This window comes from Neolamprologus brichardi, chromosome 12 (assembly GCF_056152115.1).
Source record: "Neolamprologus brichardi isolate AB-2024 chromosome 12, ASM5615211v1, whole genome shotgun sequence".
NCBI classification, from domain to species: Eukaryota; Metazoa; Chordata; class Actinopteri; order Cichliformes; family Cichlidae; genus Neolamprologus; species Neolamprologus brichardi.
In genome coordinates, this window is record NC_142115.1 from 24,672,150 (window position 1) to 24,693,044 (window position 20,895).

The 20,895-nt window shown below is 40.6% G+C and overlaps 1 protein-coding gene across 2 annotated transcripts in view; it reads left to right on the forward strand.

Annotated features, from left to right (window-relative positions):
* aopep (aminopeptidase O (putative)) overlaps nucleotides 1–20,895 on the forward strand; it is an 89,880-nt gene that overhangs the window by 56,200 nt on the left and 12,785 nt on the right. For both annotated transcript variants that reach the window (XM_006789804.3, XM_035907341.2), the window contains exon 15: nucleotides 17,361–17,477. In XM_006789804.3, the coding sequence (XP_006789867.2) occupies nucleotides 17,361–17,477 (117 nt within the window). The remainder of the gene's footprint in view (nucleotides 1–17,360; nucleotides 17,478–20,895) is intronic.

Genomic DNA, 20,895 nt, shown 5'->3' on the forward strand with positions numbered 1-20,895 from the left:
CCCGTGAATAAATGAACTGAGTTTGAGTGGTGACTGAAATCTCTTGTGTTGTAATGAGGTGCGATGTTGATTGATGTTGGTTCGACAGGGGAAGTAGTAGTGGTTATAACAGGGGCCCCTGTTGGAGAGTAAACAATAGGAAGGCTATGATCAAAAGCCTCTTCAGTTGGGTGGGGTTTGCAGGTGGTGCACATTACCCTTTCATAGTGGGCTTCTGTAAGTAGCAGATGGGAAACACGAGAGAGAGCAATGTGGAAATAGTTTCAATCAGTGTTATTTGGTACTTCTTCATGACTTTGATTATTGTAAACATAGCTGAGGAGTGGGAGATGTTCCCACACAAAAGACAGACAGAATTTAATCCTTAGCCCATGTTTTGCAAACAAAGACTTAAATGTTTTGCGTGTGCATGTGTAAAAATTGCAGGAAAGTCTTAAGAAGGAAGTCCGAGACGCACGTATGCCCGAAAGCCTTGTATTTATTTTCCTCCCCTTCTGAATCTGTCTTCCTCTTCTTGCCGTTGTTTAGAGTTTGACCAGTAGCCATAAAATAAAGCATATCCGTTTAGTAATGGTGTTTTTCATGGCATCTGTGTTGCTGTTTTCTTCAATAAGACGTCACTGCTTCAAATTGCACTCAGCCATAATTGGCGATCTGAACTCCGCCCCTGTGTACTGTTGACAAGGACACATCTGGTTTTCCCTCGTTTTTGTTTTCCAGTCTCCAGTGTGCTTCACTCCTGGTTTATTCGGCCTTTTCTTTTACTCTTTATATCAGTCTTTTTTTCCCCCTTTCTAACTCTGTCTCACTCTTTCTGTGTGTGTCTTTCTCTCTGTGATTTATTGGCAATGAATCAGGGATGAGGGAGTATGCCGGAGGAGAGATGGGAACATTCAGGGAAATGGCTGTTTCCGGCCAGACTTCACATCAGGATGGGAAAGTGTATGTGCATGTTTGTGTGTGTGTGTGTGTGTGTGTGTTTCTTCGTCATCACCAACTGGGGATCAGCGAAGGGCTGCTTTCTGGCTCTGTCCGCTTTCGTGTAACAGCCCATTACATGGAAACGGGCAGCCCACTGTTTTTAAATAAAATCACGATGAAGCTTTTAATACACACAGGAGCACATGTGAGTTTTTGGAAAACCTCCTTTTCGATAATACATTGAATAAAAAATGACCTTCGGCTGTGGTTGTGATTTTATGATGATTAGTTCTACTTTTTTAAATTTTAGACTTTTCTTATTGAACAATCATGTTATAGTCAGTGTTGGTGTGATGGGAGGTTGAAGGCTGAGGTTTCGTTCAAATTATAGATTGTTATAGTTTGCGAGTGGCTGCTGGCTGATGCCAGGTCACAAAGAGGGTGGCAGACCGAAAAACCACATTGTGATCACTTTGATTGCTAGCTGCAGTCGCATGTGGTTGGACGTTGACTTGTCTGCAAACACTTGCTGTTACTTCCCAAGTAGTAGTGAAACTCGGAAGTGTGACGTAAACCAGAAATGGAGACCTTTCACCTTTAAAGTAAGAGCTGTGTGTCTTACTGCTGCAATAACAACACACTTTTAAAAGTTTTTATATTTAAAAGTTTTAAAACTTTTACTTTGTCAGTGAACCTTCTCCATTTCTGACTTGCATCATAGCAATCTGCTACCAACCAAAGCAGTCATGAGGATGTTTTCTGTTCAACGTCCTTTACCTCTTTGCTGCCAGTTTCACACTAGTGACAGCCACACGTTGGTGGCTGCCACTCACCGTTCTCTAGGCCTGCATGAATGGAGCTTTAGCAATGCATCTCATTACAGTAACTGGCAGTACCAACTCACAACTGTTTGAACAATACAACATTTTCCCTTTAAACTGGTGGTCTCCAGGCCTGTGTTACTGACGTCAAAGCTTAGCTTTTTTTGTAAATATGATGTACAGATTGTCTGGACTCTTGGGTGTTAGATGAAGAGTTCAGGGAGGCAGGAGGCAGAGTTTAAATAGGGATGCGATGTGCAGTCTTCTAAGGCAGTTAATCTGATTTCGAAGTTTAATATGAAAAACAAAATTCATGTATTTCTCTTCAGTAGGAGCACCGCAACCAGTGGATTCAGTCATAATCACTTGTTTATTTTAAGCTTTATTTTTTTTGAACTTTTACATGTGATTTCCGGTTACTGAACCGTAGCAAACCATCTCCACAGTGCAGAGCTTTGTGGGTGTAGTGAGATAGGTGCCTGCAAACCAGAGGGGATAATCTTTGCTTATTAGCTGTGTTTTATCATCTGCATCCATTTATTCTCTTATGCTGTTAGTAATACATCTTTTGCGTTACACCATTTGAACTTGTGTTGATAGAAATGGAGATGCCCTCTAAAGAGTTTTTTTCTAGCCATGTGAGTCTTTGGCACTACATTACAATTACATATTTCACAAAATGCATAAACACTGTACACCTGTATATCTAATCTATGTGTGACTGAACAATGATAAGTAGCCAAAAATTAAATAAACATGAGATAGAATGGGCAGATATATGGACTTTATTCTCCCCACTCTGAGCTTTTAGTTTTCAATTTCCAGAAACTGTAGAGAAGTATGAGTACATTTACTGTCTGTTCAACATATACAAATAACACATTAACCACCTGAAAGACACATCGGCACATATAATGTAGCTACAGATAGGGAGTGAGGGTGAGTCCAGGACATGTTGAGACAATGGAGCACGAGCAAAACAACAGATCAATAAAAGTATCTTTACAGCTTTGTCATCTTCTGCAGTATCTGTTGTGCAAAGTGCTGACCAGGAAGGACAGATTGTGTGGGAATTGAGGGATCAGCGGCAAACAACTGCTCTTTGATTCACTGTTCTCTCACAATTGCTTTGCATCAATAAGCTGTTGATCCAACGTGACCTTCCGTGGAAACTTCTCAGTCTAGTTTGTGCTTAATTCAATGAATAAATAGTCAGGGATGAAGTAGTTTCATGACAGACCTGATGTCATAATCCATAAATCCAGTAAATGCTTCCTATAATGAGTTTAACTCACGGTGCAGCATAATTGGATATTACTGTATGAAATGACACGCAAAGTCTGTAAAAGTTACACCCAGTTTTCCACTTTCTCCTGCAGTCATGCTGAAAATAGTTTTTTCCTAGTGACAGATAGCAAAAAGCTAGACAAAAATAAAGTGAGAGGAGATAATTAAAATTTATCAAGGTTGCAAGTGTTAGTGATGGGAAGACTTATGTTTAGAGTCGGGTGAAGTGGAGATGGCTCCATTTGTGTTGCGTTAATGAGGGAGAGACAGAAAGAAAGTGAGAGGGATAGAGTGCCAGTGCCTATTTGTCTCATTTATCATTCAGCTGCGTTTCTGTTTTCGGGGTCATTTGAAGCTCACTGGCGCCCTCGTCTCATCCGGAGTTCCCCACCATCTGTGTTTGTGCATTCGTGTATGTGATGTATATATGTGTGTGTGTGTGTGTGTGTGTGTGTGTGTGTGTGTGTGTGTGTGTGTATGCCGGTTGTTGCTGCTCTGCAAATGGGTGTTTATGTGCACCTGTCCATACACACACACATTAGTAATACTGTCTTGTGTGCATCCTCTAGCCTTGTACAACTTGCAGCTAAAAGCTTAATCCCAATCCATTTAAAACCAGATCTTAACCTTCAAAAAACCTTTTAAATACATGTCAGAAAGTGAGGATGAGCCAAAATGTTCGAATTTTCCTAATGTGTCCTCACCTCAAGGTCTCAAATTCAATTTGGTCTGCATAAATATTGACGTACGCGGACACATGCACACTCACGGACACACAAATATAGAAATATACGAGAAGGCAAAGAGTTTTGCTGAAGAAGAGTGGGGTTGGCGTAAAGAGTAGTTGTATAGAACGAGAGTAGCTCCAATAGGCTTTTCACTGAAGTGGTCAAAAGCAAAAAAAAGTACACACACTCACACACATACACACATACACATGCATTCTGAATCCCTGAAGCATTTGAGTGTCATTAAAGTGCAGCTGTGTTTGTCTTTCCAGCACACATGGAAAACACATCAGGGACAGACGAAGCGAGAGAGATCAGCCTTCTGAATATGTCTGCCACAATACGTAGAAACAGAGCACCACACTTTGTCACTGGCACAGATGCCCATCGTTCATTTTGGAGTCCGTTCAAACACAAATGTAGACATTTGAGTATAATGCAGTGCTATAAAACGCAGTGTAGCGCAGAGGTCGTGATGTTAAAGCCGGCGACACTTCAGCCAGACATTTAGTGTAGAGTCATGTTTAATATTGGGCTGGGCTGTAAAATGGAAGTAGCTTTTTAATGGTGGGAAATGAATCAATGCTTTTCGCATAAAATCTGATTTAGGCGTCACCTCGCTGTTTTCATTGCCCGCATCGTTTAGGAAACAGCGCGCAATGTGGTGTTTGTGTGTCTGTGTGTGCACATATAAACGCGGAGTGATGAGTGCTACAACATCTGTCTTTCCTGGTAATGACTGGGGAGACTACAGCTCTTTCGGGTATCCCCGACATATTTAGTGGCTTTAAGAAAAAAAAACTGCTCACACACAAACATTCACACATGTACACAAAGTAATGTCAGCTGTATGCTACTAGATCCAATGATTACAGAAATCCCTGTGAATGAGTGCAATAATATTACTCAAATATTTGACACTAAGTGTCTGATGTGCGGGTGCTGTCTGAGAGAAACCCTGGCTTATAATCCCCTGTTCTTCATTTGTTGGGGTTACGCTTATTCACTCCATGTGAGTGGGTGTATGTGTTAATGGCCGCATTGGCTTTCCTTTAACGTTAGAGACATTTTAAAACTGTTTGAGAAGCAGAGACAGATCCATCACCTAACTATGACTTCACTAAGAGGCTTGTTGCCAGAAACCCCCGTTTTACAAATTTTATGGCCCCCCCTTTGAGACCCATTGAGGTACTGGACCTCTGTGGGGTCTCCGTTAAGTGTCTGGCACCAGGATTGGATTGGAGTCTGGGGCGTTTGTTGGTTGGGTCCGTGCTTTGTGCTCTTTGTCGTGTTCGCCGTTGTGTGTGGTAGCTGGTTGGATTGTCCCGTTAGGATGGCTGCTGCCATTGGGGAGTGTCGTTACCATGGAAGTGCATGGTTGGTCTGGAGCAATGTTGTGCTGGGTGGTACGTCTCAAAGTGACATCAAGAACATTTCATCGTAACAAGATAATCAATGTTATTCACTTCACCTGTTAGTGGTTTAACTGCTCATCAGTGGAGACAGATTAAATATGTTTTTTCAAACCACTCATTTTCTGAAATATGAGTCAGGTTTTTCCAATAAATCATGTGGTTTATAGAATTGTAAAAAAAAAAACAAAAAAAAAAAACAGGGTATCTTCTATCTGTTAATTTTGCCTAACCCACAGTTTTAAAAATATTTCTTTCACACAGGACAAGGAAAAGCTGAAGATCATCACAATTAAGAATTTGGAACAAGGGGCCTGCTGGGAATTATTGGCATTTTTAGGTCTGGTTTTAGCTCTTGAAATGTTCTCATAACAAAAATGTCACAGACACCGTCGATTCTTGCCCTGTTAAGAAGAAATAAATGCAATAAAACAGTAGAAGAAAAATATTCAAAAACAAAACAATAATTTTGTTGACATGTCAAGTTATAAAAAAAAAACCCTGCCGGGGGATGACAGGGCCCACAATTTGAATCTTTTCAATGCTCTTGTACTGTCTAGTATTTACAGTCAGATACAGATAAATATTCCTCTCCCAGTCTATCATATATTGCAAAGCTGAGTGTGGTATCATAATAGGAAAAAAGACGGGTTGTTGTGTAAGTTAATCTCTCCTCTTTCTGTTGCGTCTTCCTTCATTCTCTAATATCTTCCCCCCCTTTTGTGTCTGTATGTGTGCGTGTGTGTATCTGGCTCTTTGTGGATGCGCATGACTCCACAGCTGTGTGTGTCTGTCTGTCTGTCTGTCTGTCTGTCTGGGCAGCAGATATCTGGGTTTAGTCCATCCCACATACCTCTGTCAGCTCAGACTGCTTCAACCTACCAAGCCCAGAGTTCACTCATGAGACAACACACATATGCAGTATACTCCACACATACACACAGATATACGGGCAAGCCACAGGCAAGTTTCTCAGCTCGCACACAAACAGAAAGACACTTAAACTTTGAGCCACAAGAGGATTCATACAGTCTCTTCCTGAACATGACCTTTCTTTTTGATTGGTCTGGCAACATTAGCCTCCCTGCTGCCGCTCCTTCTTTGTTTTTGACTATGTCTGGCAGACACCTCCCATTTATCGCCCACTGTGTTTTCTTTTCCACTATGTTTTCCTTTCCCCTATCCTGTTTTTAATCTAGATTTCTCAGTGTATCTTTCAACAAGAGTTGATGCTGTCACTCCAAACTGGAGGTCATTGCTGATGCATGTTTGTGTTTTACCCTTATTATTGTTGTCATCTGAGTAAACCTAGCTTGAGTAGAGTCCTATCTGCCAGTGTGGGTTTGTGTGCATGCTTTTGCCTTCACTGTGTATGCTGACATTTAGAAACCTAACCACATCCAAAATGGCGTGGTGGAACTCTGTTGCACAAGCCGACAAAAGTGCTTTGACCCGTGTGCTTTTGTTACTGTGCCCTGTTAACCCCTGTAATTATTATAATTTAGAACAGAAACCACCACTGATATTTATCTGCCAAATCCATTATATGAAAATGGATTTTATTTTATTTTATTATAAATATTACCCCGGTGGTAATATTTAACCACACCCCATAGGCTGCTCTCACCCTCCAAGTATAGGGCTAAAACAAATGAGATAAGGAAATTAAACTGAGGCTATTTCCAGCCTTTGTCACAATTCATGCATTTATACTTAATGCCTTTAAAGAGAGTGCAGTTTGAAAATTGTGAGGTATTTGAATTGTATTTGTGTCGAGCATCTGGGACGAATCAAATGCTTCAACTAAAATCTAGCATGTTGATGATCAAATCAAAAAAGTTGCAAGACACTTACTTAATAAGTGCTGGTATCAGATAAAGTTGACATCGGCTCTTATTTGGTAAGTTTAAGGCTTTTTTGTGAACTGTCAGCACGAGTAAATGTTTATATTCAAATTGCGTATAATTTAACAACCTTGTTATTGGAATTTACATATTAAAGGAAAAATCTGCTGTGCATGTGTGTGTCTGTCTCTGAAGAATTCACTGACAATTCTCTGACAGGCATGTATTTTAACTTGTAGATCCACTCGAATTATTTAGACAGGGATAAAATAGTTTGTAGAGCTCTGTTTTAAGTTGCAGAAATCTGTTGCACTGATTTGAAAGAATTATCTGGCTTTGGATATGCATAAAACATTAGTTGAAAGGATCAACTCAAAGTTATGTTGATATTGTCAGTGGATTTGGTGATAAAAATATAGACTATCATCAGGCTTATGCTCTGTCTGCTTTCATAAGAGTTTGTCTCCCATCACTTTGTCCTTGTGTAGCTGCACAAAAACGCCTATATGCCTCTGTTCTCCACAATCCCTTTCTCCTCACCTCTCTCTTTGTCTAAGCTGACGTCCAGCTGTTTGGTTGTGTCACTGTTGTACAATTGCTACAGAATCCCCCCCCCCCCCCCCCCCCCCCCAACACACAAACAGCAGTCCTTTTGTTCTTGCTCTGTTTGAAAGGCCTCTCTCTTTCAAAGGCATACGGGTGGTGCAGGGGCAAAACACTCAGCAGCCACCACCGAGACCTGGGTTCGGTCTCCTGTTGTAACTGTGACTAGTTGTTTGGGGCACCTGCTTGTAGGTGCGTTGGATCTAAGGTTGCTTGTTATAACCTTCTGAGAAATGTAATTCTTGTGGCACACTGGGGAGTAGGCATTTGCCTTTCTCTGCCTTCCCAGATTAGCAGTAGCACACTAAGTAGTAAGGACTGTACCACAGGGGAATTGAGCTTTGCAAAATTAAAGAGAAAAAAAAAGGTTGTGTAGATAAGAAAGAAGCCAGGTCTGAATTGTTTGAGGAGTTGTTTCTCTGTCCATCAGAACTTAAACAGAGGATTGTGGGAGGAGGAGGAACAGTAAGAGGGAGGCATCCACTGGAGACAGTTAGATTTGCAGCTTGCGTCAAAGCACAAAGTGCCAGAGATTAATTAAACTTCTCCCTGTTTTGGAGGTGTGTGCATGTGTGAATAAGTATGAGTCAGGGTGGTGATGAGTAGGAGAGAAAACATGTTAATTGCCTTCATCATCAGTGCCAAATTGCAGGAACATAGAATTTTACATAACAAACGCCCCACCTTCTGCGGCGCACAAAGAAAGAACAAAGTGCTGAGGCAGAGATGGAAAACCATCTAAAGAGCAGCAAAGTACACACCTCAATGCATGCTTGTGTATACTTGCACACTCATTTTGTGCAGGTGTTTTCTTTTTTATGTTGTTGGTGCATGTGCTGCTGATTCCCCACTGAGTCCCTCCCTACTTACAGGTCCACTGTGTGTGGTTTTTAAGCTTAACCCGTCAGTCGCAACCCCATTGTGACCTCATGCTGCTTTTTGATTGGCCTGAGATTGTGAACTTGAGGCCAAGAAAGAAAACGAAGGGGGGGAAACAGGCAGCTATGCACCCTAACAGCAAGCTGCTGATTAAACATACTTGAAAAGTGATGCATTTACATAATCATGAATGTACATAAGCTGGGTTAAACGTTGGGGATTTAGGGTCGAGAACACAGGCTAACGTGCAGAGTGTATAATAAAGCTGCTCTTTGTATACGCCCTCAAAACTGATTCCAGCACATTTGACTGAGAGAACCTAATTTCGGCACATAGGCTTGTTTGTTTTCTAAATGAGCTTTTCATTCTCGTTCTCAGGACGGTGAATATCCCTGACCCTTTGCGTGCTGTCAGCCCATATTTGTGTAGGGAGATAAATGAACAAAATAATTGATTTCAGCAGCTATTGTACTGTGAGGATAGAGCTTCTTCCCCTATATCTGTCCCTCAAAAGCCCTCTATATGTTTTGATCCCCTGAACGATTGCAACAGTCCGACCCGCAGTAACTCACACAAACGCATGCATATATACTGCCTCATTCCAGCATCTGTAGCTATTCCGGTTTGTTGATTAGGCTGGTTTCCAATTCGGAAAGACAAAGAATGAGGGATATTAATGATTAAATTACAGATAGACAGGCACAGTTGTAGGTCATCACCGAGGTCATCAGTCTGTGACCGGCACTATCTGTGAGATCATCACCATGCTGTAGCAACAGCAGGTGTGACATCATTTGAGGAGATGATAGAATAGAGGATGGCTCCATTGCACAAGTTGAAAGGGCAGCATGTGACTCATAGGTAACCTTTTAGTATCTCCTGTGCATGTGTGTGTGTGTGTGGACTCCAATCCATTACCCAAAATTGGTTTACAAAACCTATGTCATCAGACCCTTTTGTAATGTCTTTTTGGACCTTGTGAACCCACAAGATTGCAGTATTATATCCTCACAGTGAATGAATTTATTCTTCTCGAGCCACTTATCATATTTATAGGGTCATCTCAATATTGCTGCACCTTCAGCTAAAGTCTCCCACACTTGTTCCACACCAGCAGAGACTTACCACTATTGTGTAACAGGGTCCTTTTGCTAATAAGTGATCATGTGATGTTACAATTAAATAAAGCGTTTCTTTCTGGGGAAGGTAGTAAGAGTCTGTTTTCACTGCACATCATTTCACTTGGTAGGAGTACACATTGAGAAGCAAAAACGGATTAAACAGTAAAAGTAAAGCAGCGGTTCAGAGATTTCAGAGAAGCGGTTGAAAACTTTCCAAAAAGTAACCAAGACACAGAAAGTTTCTTTCAAATTATTTGGTTTTATATTATTTTCTTGCCTTTTGATTACTATTTTATTCTCGGCCATCTGCCCTGTTTTTTTGTGTTTTTTTTCTCCTGCACATTTTAATTTCGTGCAGCTGTATAGAGCAGTTACGAGCTAATTAATAGTGTAAGTGTGTGTGATGCTGTTTATGCTGTCATGTCTGTTGAGAGAACTTTAACAGCTGCTTGGTGTACTGTTCCTCTATCAAGCTCAGTCCTGCCACTATGGTTTGAGCAGATGTACATTTGGGCCTTTAAATACACTGTTAAAAAAAAAATAGGCAAAAAGAGATGCAAGTAGGAGCTTTAATTGAAGGAGCCAGACACATAGTTTGGAGCTCTGAAAGAAAGAGTGAAAGGCAGTTGGTATGGAGACGGGGAGCAGACAGTCATGGAGACAGAGGCAGAGGGAGAAAGAAAGGGAGGTGATCTGAGTAAAAGAAAGAGTGAAACCTTAGTACCTGAGTCGTGGGTTGAGGCCTTTAGCTGCTGGTGCCAGAATGTGTTTTTACGAGCCTGCGGTCAGACAGACATAAAAGGCAGCCGAGCGGCTGAATGGCATCACACACACGCACGTGCATGCACACACATGATTCAATGGCCTCTCAGAAATCACAGTTTGGTTTTATAATGTCACAGTTAGTCAATGTCTCCAACCCCCATAATGCAATGTGACTGAACAAGCAGCACATTCTCCCCTGTGGTACTGAGGTAGGGAGAGACGGAACTGAGGGGAAGTAATGGAGGAAAAGAAAGCAGTTGTGTTAGTTCAGATCAAACTTTATTTAATATGGGACAAAATCACAAGTCAGAAATTTGATTTAAGAGACTTTATGATCTTCACATCACACAACTTTCTTTATGTTGAGGATATGAAACGCCCCCCAGAGCGGGGAGCAAGACGGCAAGAATTTGTGGTCAACGGCAATGAGACAGAATCAGTCTGCTATAAATTTCTGCTTAATGGGTTGGCAATTACACGCAGTTTGTGATAATGTTGCTATCAACTGAGAAACATTAGTGAAAATCAGAAGTATCTTGCAGTCTGCTGGAAATCCATTGCTGTCCTTCTTTAACTTAAGAATGGGGAAAATTCCCTCCATAATCCCTTACTTCTACAGTCTCACTAGGAAAAACATTGGTTGCAACCGTGTGCACTAAACTTGCAAATGGTTGCTTCGAAGACAGTGGTCGGGTCTGCAATTACTCTCAGTCAGTTGCCATTTTCAAAGCAACTTGGGTACATCAAGATGGTGATAAAATGTTAGTGATATATATTAATTCTAATGTACATACATGTGTCTAACGTACAGTTTATTTTAATATTGTAATTAACTTTGATAAATTGAAGGCAATAGATGGAAAAATTCAATCTTTTGCCAACTATTGTAAATTCCTTGCTGTTTACATACACAGAAATTCAAAGGAGCAGCTTAAATTCAGCCCAAACTTTATAAATTTGAAACAGAAATAATTAGAACGCAAACAACTGGCAACCATTTGAGTCCCCTATTACAAAGAGTCTCTGCAGCACAAACAGACTCAGATTTATTGCGACGTGCTGGCAATCTGTCTTAGATGGCAGTTATTTGAAAACCTTCGAAAGTAATTACAGTCAGTCAGACCACAATCGTTTGGAGATTGGTTGCCTCCTACCAGGCAACCTGTGCAATTTCCTTGCAATTAAAAGCGGTTCCAAATGCGAAACAAAATTCAATGCAATCACCATTTTTTCCCCTAGATGTTAGGAGGTTTCCACTGTAGTGGGAGTGAGTTAGAAGATACGCTGAGCATTATAGTAAAGTTACAGTTAGAAAAAGAATATCAGTAGTCCTAAACTGATACTCTTACTACACAAGATTTGACAAGAAACAACACAATCTGTAAAAAGTGTTAGTTATAATCCGTACCCTTTCAACAATACAGTTAGTTTAGTCTTGAAAGATAACTTCATAGAGGAATTACAACAAAACGGAAACAAAAAAGGAACAACTTTTCAGTACTGCCTGGCTATAACTAATTTTTTATTTGTTTACATAGCTTGAGATGATTTGATCTACCGCATTTTTTCTGTTTTGCAGGCTTTAATTTTAGTATAAAGTAATTCAGGATGTAGGACGTCTGTTTTGTCTGTCGTCTCCTTTCTGTTGTTTGCCTTTGTTTTCTGTAACCATTGCTGTCGCCATTGCCCTTTTTATTTTTATTTACAGTTGTAATTGGTTGCACGCATCTTATAATAGAGTGGAAGCAAAAAACACACCAATGAATAAAGTGCTAAAAAAAAAAAAGGATATAGAAATAGAAGCATTTTTAAAAATTCAAATCAGAAAGCAGAAACGTGGGCGAAAGCAGGGATGAGTCACCCACCAGGGGTTACTTGAGGTTATTGCAGTAATGTGATTGTAAATGGTGATTGGCTGCTTGAGCTAAGGAGAATAAAAGAGGTAGAGATCCTGACCTGATTTAACACAGAAGATGTAAAGGTTATATTAATGTTTTGAATCTATTTGTGCATGCATAAAGGCTGCAGAAAATTGACATGGGCTCGCTGTCCTATGTACTGTACAGAACAAGAGTGCTGTTGCCATGGATATGCTGAACAAGTGATGGATTGTTAGATAGGCACAGAAAGGATTTAAGATTTACCTTTTCTTAAAAGAAAAAAAAATCATTATTTTTGTTTAGTTTTTCACAATCTTAAAGAAGGAGATGCAGTGGAGTCAGCTGCCCCTCGTTATCGCTCCTTATGGTGATCAGTATTAAGGATAGAAATCCCACAATAAAGCTTCTGTTGAGCTTCACATGATTTTGTGCTGTGCAAATGTGTTACACCGCAGCAGTAGTATGACTAATACAAGTCCCATAGTCCTATACACCCACACGCATGTACTGACACACACGCACACAAAATGTAGCTGCTTCTTTCTTTTGACTCTCAATTACTCTCAAACTCTAATTTTCTCCAACTCTTCCCGCTCTCATAGGAATACATGCACACGACTGTATATATACACACACACGCGCACCTACACACAAGGCAATATATACCTTATTTCATTTATAGTTTGGGGTGGATATCATATCCTGTGTCTCATTGAGCTGTCAGTCACTGAGGCAAACAGTGTATATTTGCGCATACATGCTCTCACGTGGGTGCGTGTGTCATTGTTCTGTGGAGGTTTGGAGGTCAGTATGAGAGGAGACATTTCAGCAGCATATTTCCCAGAGGTTCTTGAAAGGTGTAATTCAGCATACAACTGGTTTCAGATGACCCCTGCTAGTGGTTTGTAACAATGCGGAGTTTGTACGTTGGTGCGTAGATTCATTTATGTGTAAAGTCTTTAGCGTGTATGTGGATGAATGTGTGCGTTTGTGCATCTGAGAGGGAGCGACTGTGAACTGTCTCCCTCCTGACATTCCTTAATTTTAACAGACAGCATGGGAATGTAATGCTTCTTTAATTTGGTCAAATTCTTCTGTGTGTGTGTGTGTGTGTGTGTGTGTGTGTGTGCGTGTGTGTGTGTGTGTGTGCGTGTGCGTGTGCGTGTGTGTGTGTGTGTGTGTGCGTGTGCGTGTGTGTGTGCGCGCGCGCGCGCGCGTGTGTGTGTGCGCGCGCGCGTGTGTGTGTGTGTGTGTTGAACTTTTCACACAAATCATTGCGCTAGAGAGGGATATGTTTCCCCCGTCAGTGGGGTTTTCAGCACTGTACTATTAAGTGCTATTGTTAGGTACCAATGACCTAGCCTTGACGCGAGTGTGTGTGTTTGCTTTCTTCTATTAGCTGTTTGTGTTGGTGTGCCATTCTCTACCCATTAATAAGGGAGTACTCATCCGTAGAGTTCACCTTTTACCCACAACTGGTCTTTCTCTTCCTCTCTTTCATCCACTAACACACATGTCCACGCTCAGGCTACCCTGAAGTCAGAATTTCGTAAAAGCCCAGCAGTACAGCAGTTCTCAATCCATAATCCATATTTTAACATGAAACATAAAAGCGGATTAAACTGAACACTCAGTTTATTTAAATCCAGGTTGAAGACTCACTTATTCTTAGCTGCATTTAAATAAAGCACCAAATCCGCACTTAAGCTTAAATTTCAAAACTTACATTTTAACTACTGATTTTATCTACTGTTCTGATTTTATCTGTTTTGATTTTATATACTGTTTTGTTTGTTTGTTTGTTTGTTTGTTTGCTTGTTTTAATCAATTTTGCTTTTTATTTGTTTTTGTTTCTAATGTCTCTGTAAAGCACTTTGAATCACCTTGTTGTTGGATTGTGCTATACAAATAAACTTGCCTTGCCTTGCCTTGCCTAAACACTTACCAAATTCTTATTATTCATCACATCATTGTGATAACATTAATGACCTTTTATATACATTTACATAATGTTATGTAAGTTGTACAGTCAGTCCTACAGGCGTAGGAGGAGACAGCATTGTGAATAAGTGCTATATCACTCACTTCAGATTTCCACCTGATACAGGCTTCTCAGGTTTGCTGATGGATGCTGCAAGGCTTAAAAGAAAATGAGTTAAAGCAAGTTGAGCAGGTAGCTACTCTTAACCAGGGGTTCCCATATCTCATATTTAAAAAGTCAGCATTTATTAAAGTATCAACACTTTAACATCACAGAAAGTTTTGGGTTTTTATTAAGCTACTTAAAAATGGTGTATATTCATGTTTCTTCCACTGCTCAACCAGTGCAATATGTAAAATATCCACCGACAATTTTTGTCTTACTTTTGCATAATTGTTGGTTATCACAAACCCCAGAATGAAATTGAGAAGTTTTACAAATCTTTAAAATTTATACATTTTCACAAAGACCACAGTCATGTGGACAAACGATGCAAATCTGGTTTCTCTGTTTTAAAATAACTCGGTACACAACCACATACCTCAAATACAAGCAAAATATACACTTCAGGGTAAATTGTATAAGCCTCAAACAACCCACTTTTTTCTTATGTTGCACCAACGTGAATGCAGCATAGGTGTGTGGGAGTTCTTTTGGTTTAAATTACACAAACCAATATGAAATGTTCCATACTAACCAGAACCTTTTTGACCAAATAAATACCTGCCCACAGAAGAAAAATAAATAGCCTTTTTTTAACCAGTGAACTTTCCTTGTTATTTTTTTCTGCCTTTAATTCAAGTCATTCAGTTAATTTTCTTTTTTTTTTTTTTACAGACAGATCGGGGCGGCGGGGGGAATGGTCATGACTTTTTTTTCCCATAAGTCCCCCCCAAAAAACAGTGGACCTAATCCTCTTCTGTAACTACCCCATCTAAAAGAGTGCTTGTAAATTAAAAAGTTTCCTTTTGTTTCTAACTAACCCAATTAAGTATCCACTGTTTTAAAAAAAAAAAGGATTTGAATAAAAATGCTTGAGGTAGGGAACTTGGCAAAAATGTGGATTTAGTATGGAATTGAAGTAATTTAGGAGTTTTAAAGTTTTTAGTTGTAGAAGTAAAGATCCCTACCCAAGCACAGAGTAATCATGGGCTAACTAATTATGCACATAATAAGGTTTAAAAAAAAGTGCAGTATTCTCCTCTGAAGAACAGACAGAAGGAGTATAAAGTAGCTTAAGTACTTTAGTAGCTGTTTGTGTTTTTGTTGATGTATGCTCGATAGTGTTGGTGTGGTGTGATGGTAACTTCACCATGGAGATGACAACTGATGAGGGAGACGATCGTGTTTCAATGTGTACAGTGTCTGTGCGCGTGTGAGGGTAATAATAACAATGTAAGTTGGTTTGTAATGTACCATCACTGACCAGGAATTTGCTTTTGGAGACACTGTTGCAGACATATTGATTACCACCATGGCAACACAAATATATACAACACACAACAGGCTTTCACAGTCACCGCAGAGGGATGTGAGGAGAGAAAGAGTTAGAGAGAGAAAGACAAAGAAAGAGCTTGCTCCTCACTTTTCAAAGGGAAGGGTGGGAGAGTCAGAAGGATCATGGGTGGGCCCCAAAGAGACTCTTTAGAGATGGAGACGGCACTTTAGAAAACACTCAGCCTTCACAAATTGGAGGGAGGAGGGATGAGGAGCGAGGAGAGTCAATAGAGGGTGAAGAGAAAGACTGGATATCAGATTTTCCACAGAGCTGGATGATCGTCAGTATTTGTGTGTGTGTAGCAGCGATAGTAATGTTTGATTTGAATGTTTTCCAGCTTGAGTCTGAGTGTTATTCCCTCAGCTTCAACAGGTACATGCTAATGTACTTCCTGGTTTTAGATCAGGTATTTCCCAGCAGCACTAAGGAGGTTGTTTACCATAAATAGCTTTCAACACACTGCACAAATGTAGCTATTCATCACGCATTTGCTGGCTGCGTTCACCTCAATAGAAAGAGGTAATCATATCCAGAAAGAGCAGAATGTGGCTTTCTCCTCTGTGTCACTTTCTCTTCACTTCCACGCACCCTGCCTCTCTCAGTTGCGCACGCACGCGCGCACACACACACACACACACACACACACACACACACACACACACACACACACAGCCACTTCATACTTATTTTCACATTAGTCTCTACGGGGCCTTCAGCCATTAATTGTGTCCCAGACTGGGAGCACAGAAGAAGTGTGGCCGGTAGTGCTGGGTGTATCCAAGAGAGAGGCAAGCAAGGCTGGGCACAGCTGTCTCCGGAGGAGGAAGCCACTCTCTCATATCGTTGCCCACATCCATCCTCAGAATACTCATCTAAACTCACTGTCCCTGAAGATGGCAATCACAAGAAGAAAATAGATTGTTTCCTTCAGGTCTACCTCAGGATAACACAAGCAATATATGCACGATTAGGAAGCAGCAGTCAGGCATTTAGTTTTTCCTGAAAACCTTTTAGTCTCTGACATTGATACAGTGGGGGATTTCACTGCAGTCTCGCAGCCTACGAGCAGAAACGTTGTCAAAGATGCCCCCCCCGCCCAAAACTGTGTTCCTGAACAGTGCTCCTCTGAGTTTCTCTACAATAGAACAAAATCAGAAAAGACAACTTAATTTCTTTGCCCTAATATTTTCCGTTCATCTGTCTTTTGCCTATTCTGTAATATTTCCCAGCTGTACAAGATTCACTTTATTTACCATATTTATTTAATTACCACTTCAGCTGTTTTATTATTCCACCACTTCCTCTGTTTGAAAGGCGGCATTAATTGCCTGACTTTTATTGATGTATTATTTTTTTCATCAAAGCTTTCATATCACGGAGGAGAAAATCTAACTCGCGGAAAATAATGCAAATGTGCTTGTGTGGGTGCACAGGATCCAACATGTAAATGATTCAGCTAGTCTTGATAATTTTTGCAAGTTTGGTAATTTGAAGCTGCTGGTGTAAGGAAAATGTGAGTTTTTCCCCCCCCCTTGTATTATTTAATAATGCCTCAATATGTTTTATGAGGCTGGCTAGATTAGTCAGAGCTATTAATATCATAAACCGTTGTCTCCTCAGCTGACGTCGGACCAGCTAGTGATGCTTCTGGAGCTTCTGTTGGAGGAATCGGAGTTAAACGTGGCATCACTTCGTGCTCTGCAGAGAACCTACAGTCTGCAGAATCAGGACGCTGAGGTAAGACCACACACTCGCTTATTCACTCATACAAACGCAGACACATGCTCAGACAAGTGAGCACATTCACCCAACATTTACAATCCCCTCCGATAATAAAAGTAGCTTTCCTCTCCGTGCACATCTTAAAGCATGGCACTTAGTAATGTGTTGTAAATTCTGTTGTAAGAGCTCTCTTCTTTACAGCAGCCATTACTGACTAAATCCCCCAAGTATTTGCTTCATTTTTTTAATGTTGAAAAAAGTTCCTTAATGGTACTGTTAACAGTGTTTGCCTGTGTGTGTGTGTGTGTATGTGTGCATACTTTTCACTGTTTGTACTCTCTGGCTATGTGTGTATGTATGTGTGTGCGTATCATCCAGTGCTTCCTCTCAGTACAGGAGCGCTGTGAAAACACAGCTGTGCCCGAGCCTGTAAACTGTCCACGCTGACTTCCATCATTAACACATGGCTTCTCTTGAAAACAAAAATTTGATACATATTTAGTTTTTTTTACGAGTTATTATTAGTTATATGAGCTGTTTTGTTGGGGCGGTAATGTATATAATGGAGCTCAGATGTTCTGTTATATAGAGGCTGCTCAATTGTGGTGCGTTTCCGCTCATTTACTTGCTGGAATCTGAAATCATAAAGGCGTGATTTTCCCTAGCAGGTCCACGTAGCAAGTAGTGTGTTGGAAGCTGGAAACATTCCTTAGGGATTTTGGTCCATATTGACATGATAGCATCACACAGTTGCTGCAGATTTGTTGGCTGCAAATCCATGATGTGAAACCACATCCCAAAGGTGCTCTATAGGATTGAGATCTGGTGAGTGTGTTGGTCATTTGAGTGCAGTGAACTGATGATCTTGTTCAAGAAACCAGTTTGAGATGAGCTGAAGTTTGTGAAATGGTGCGTTATCCTGCTGGATACACTGTCTTCACGAAAGAATGGACATGATCAGCAACAGTACTCAGGTAGAATGTGGAATTTAAGCAATGCTCAGCTGGTACTAAGGGGACTGAAGGGTGCCAAGATAATCACCCACAACATTACACCACCAGCATCAGCCTGAATTATTAATACAAGGCAGGATGGAATCATACTTTCATGTTGTTTATACCAAATTCTGGCCTTACTTTCCAAATTTTGCAGAAGAATTCGAGTCATTGTTTTATTTTTTAAGCTTCTGTTGTCCAGCAAACTATAGTTTCCTGTCCTTAGCTGACATGAGTGGCACCAGTTGTAGTCTTCTGCTGCTGTAGCACATCTGCTTCAAGGTTTGATGTGTTGTGGCATGCTCTTTTGCATACCTTGATTGTAACGAGTGTTTATTTGAGTTACTGTTGTCTTCCTGGGCATTCTCCTCGGACCTTTGGCATCAACAAGGCATTATTGTCCATATTTTCAGTTTTTTAACCCTGGAGATGGTTATGTGGTAAAAATCCCGGTAGAATATATTTCACTCACTAATCTAGCCAGCCTCAAACATTTCTGAAATATACCGTGTTCAAAGTCACTTAAATCACTTTTCTTCCCCATTCCAATGCTTGGTTTGATTTTCAGCAGGTTATGTTGACCATGTCTAGGCCTACATCCCAATATTTCCAAGATAAAGCTGGAAATAAATGGAAAAGGATTTGTGAAATTTGGATGAAAGCTCCATCTGAGACCCGTTAAACTCATCTTTATTTAGTAGGTTGCAGAAGTAATGTGAGGATTTGAATGTGGTTGTAAATGGAGCATTGCTCAGTCTACATTCTTCAGCTGCAAGTAGGTGGAGGGCGCGGCAACATCTGCTGCACAAATAAAAAAAAAAGTCAAAAACTTCTGTTAAGAGTGTGATTGCTTAAAAGAAAGGTAGTCTTTGGTTCCTTTCTTGACCTTTCTGATTTTCAATTTAAACTTTAGTAAGTGATCTTAACCTACATGCCTAAATACATTGTAGTTGCTGCCATGTGATTGGGCAGTTAGATATTTGTATTGATGAACATGTGAATAGGTGTACCTAGATGCATCCTAGGTATACAAAATCAGAATTCTCAACTGGCACTAACCCCCAAGTCAGGCTTCCAACTCGGAAAGTCGGAGCAGCCCCGCCACCCTCACTTATTCATCCAAGATGATGGCAGTACATGTAAACATTAGTAAAACTGTAAAAACTCAACACTTCTACTGATATATATTTGTGACTGGCAAAGCTGACTAAGCCATATGCAGGGCTAGGCTCGATTGTGCTGTGTTGCTAGTGATAAGTAGCTGTACCTTGCTACCAAACAAATCCTGTTTTTCATTAGTTTTCTGATGTTCCTTTTGGAACACGTTCAACTCGGGAGTGACGTCACTTCCAGCTCCGACATCCGACTTCCGAGGCAAATGGAACGCAGTAAAAGTGGGTGTATTTCAGTAACTCGTCTGTAGTTCATTGTCTTATTTTCACTTCTAGTAATCCACCTCGTGGTCTCGGTCTGAGGTCACTGTGTGTTTGGCCTTGAGTCCAGCTTTTTACACGTAGACCTCTTTAGTCAGACTTCCTGACAGATGAAAGTAGATTCCCATCTGCAATTTCCAGGGAAAAAAAACTTTAAGTGTTTGCTAAAAATACGCAGGGCCATTACGCACATAGTCATGCATGGAAAAACACTCACCTACATACACACACACTCACTCACACAAGCATACCTGCACACACCTGTCTGAAGGCAATGGGCCAGTCCTAATGTCAGTAATCTCATTCAGAAGAGGTTAATCACCTACGTCTCTCCATATAAACGTGTCCATTTATTCTCTCTGTCCAGAGGTCTTTTTTTTCCCCCTTACTTTTTCTGTGTCTTCTTCTCACGCAGCTTTGCATTGTCTGCTGCCACTTTCATCGCAGAGGATTGATGATTGATCTGTTTAAAATAAATACAGGACTGAGTGCAGTCGAGCCCTCTGCAGCTCTTCTGTGTTTACCTGATGGAGAAAGAGCTTTTCAGAGTGAATGAATATTGGGTGATATGAATAGCTGTTATGACTTCTAAAAAGGCAGTTAGTAATGCCGTGACTCTGAATGCATTGTGAAACGACTGATTGATCACTTGAAGATAGACGTGTATTATCAGCCCTTAGCAGCCTATAGTAAACCCCCAGCTGGTCCTCTTATATAAGGAGCATGACATTACATGTTATATATGTAACACAGAAGGCGGTCGAACAAAGTTTCACACAGTCAAAGTGGAGTGAAGTTTACATGACATGCTGCACAAAGCAACAGAAGACTAAAAGGTCTGGACTAAAGGTGCTTTCAAGACTGGCGTGCAAACTTGAGTTTCCGTGTGTGTGTGATTTGCGTAAGCATGTACACAATAGTGAAAGGAAATACGTGGCTGACCACTGGTGTGCGTGCTGTCGGAATGCTTTGTCTACGGCATCAGTGACCATGAATATGTGTGCG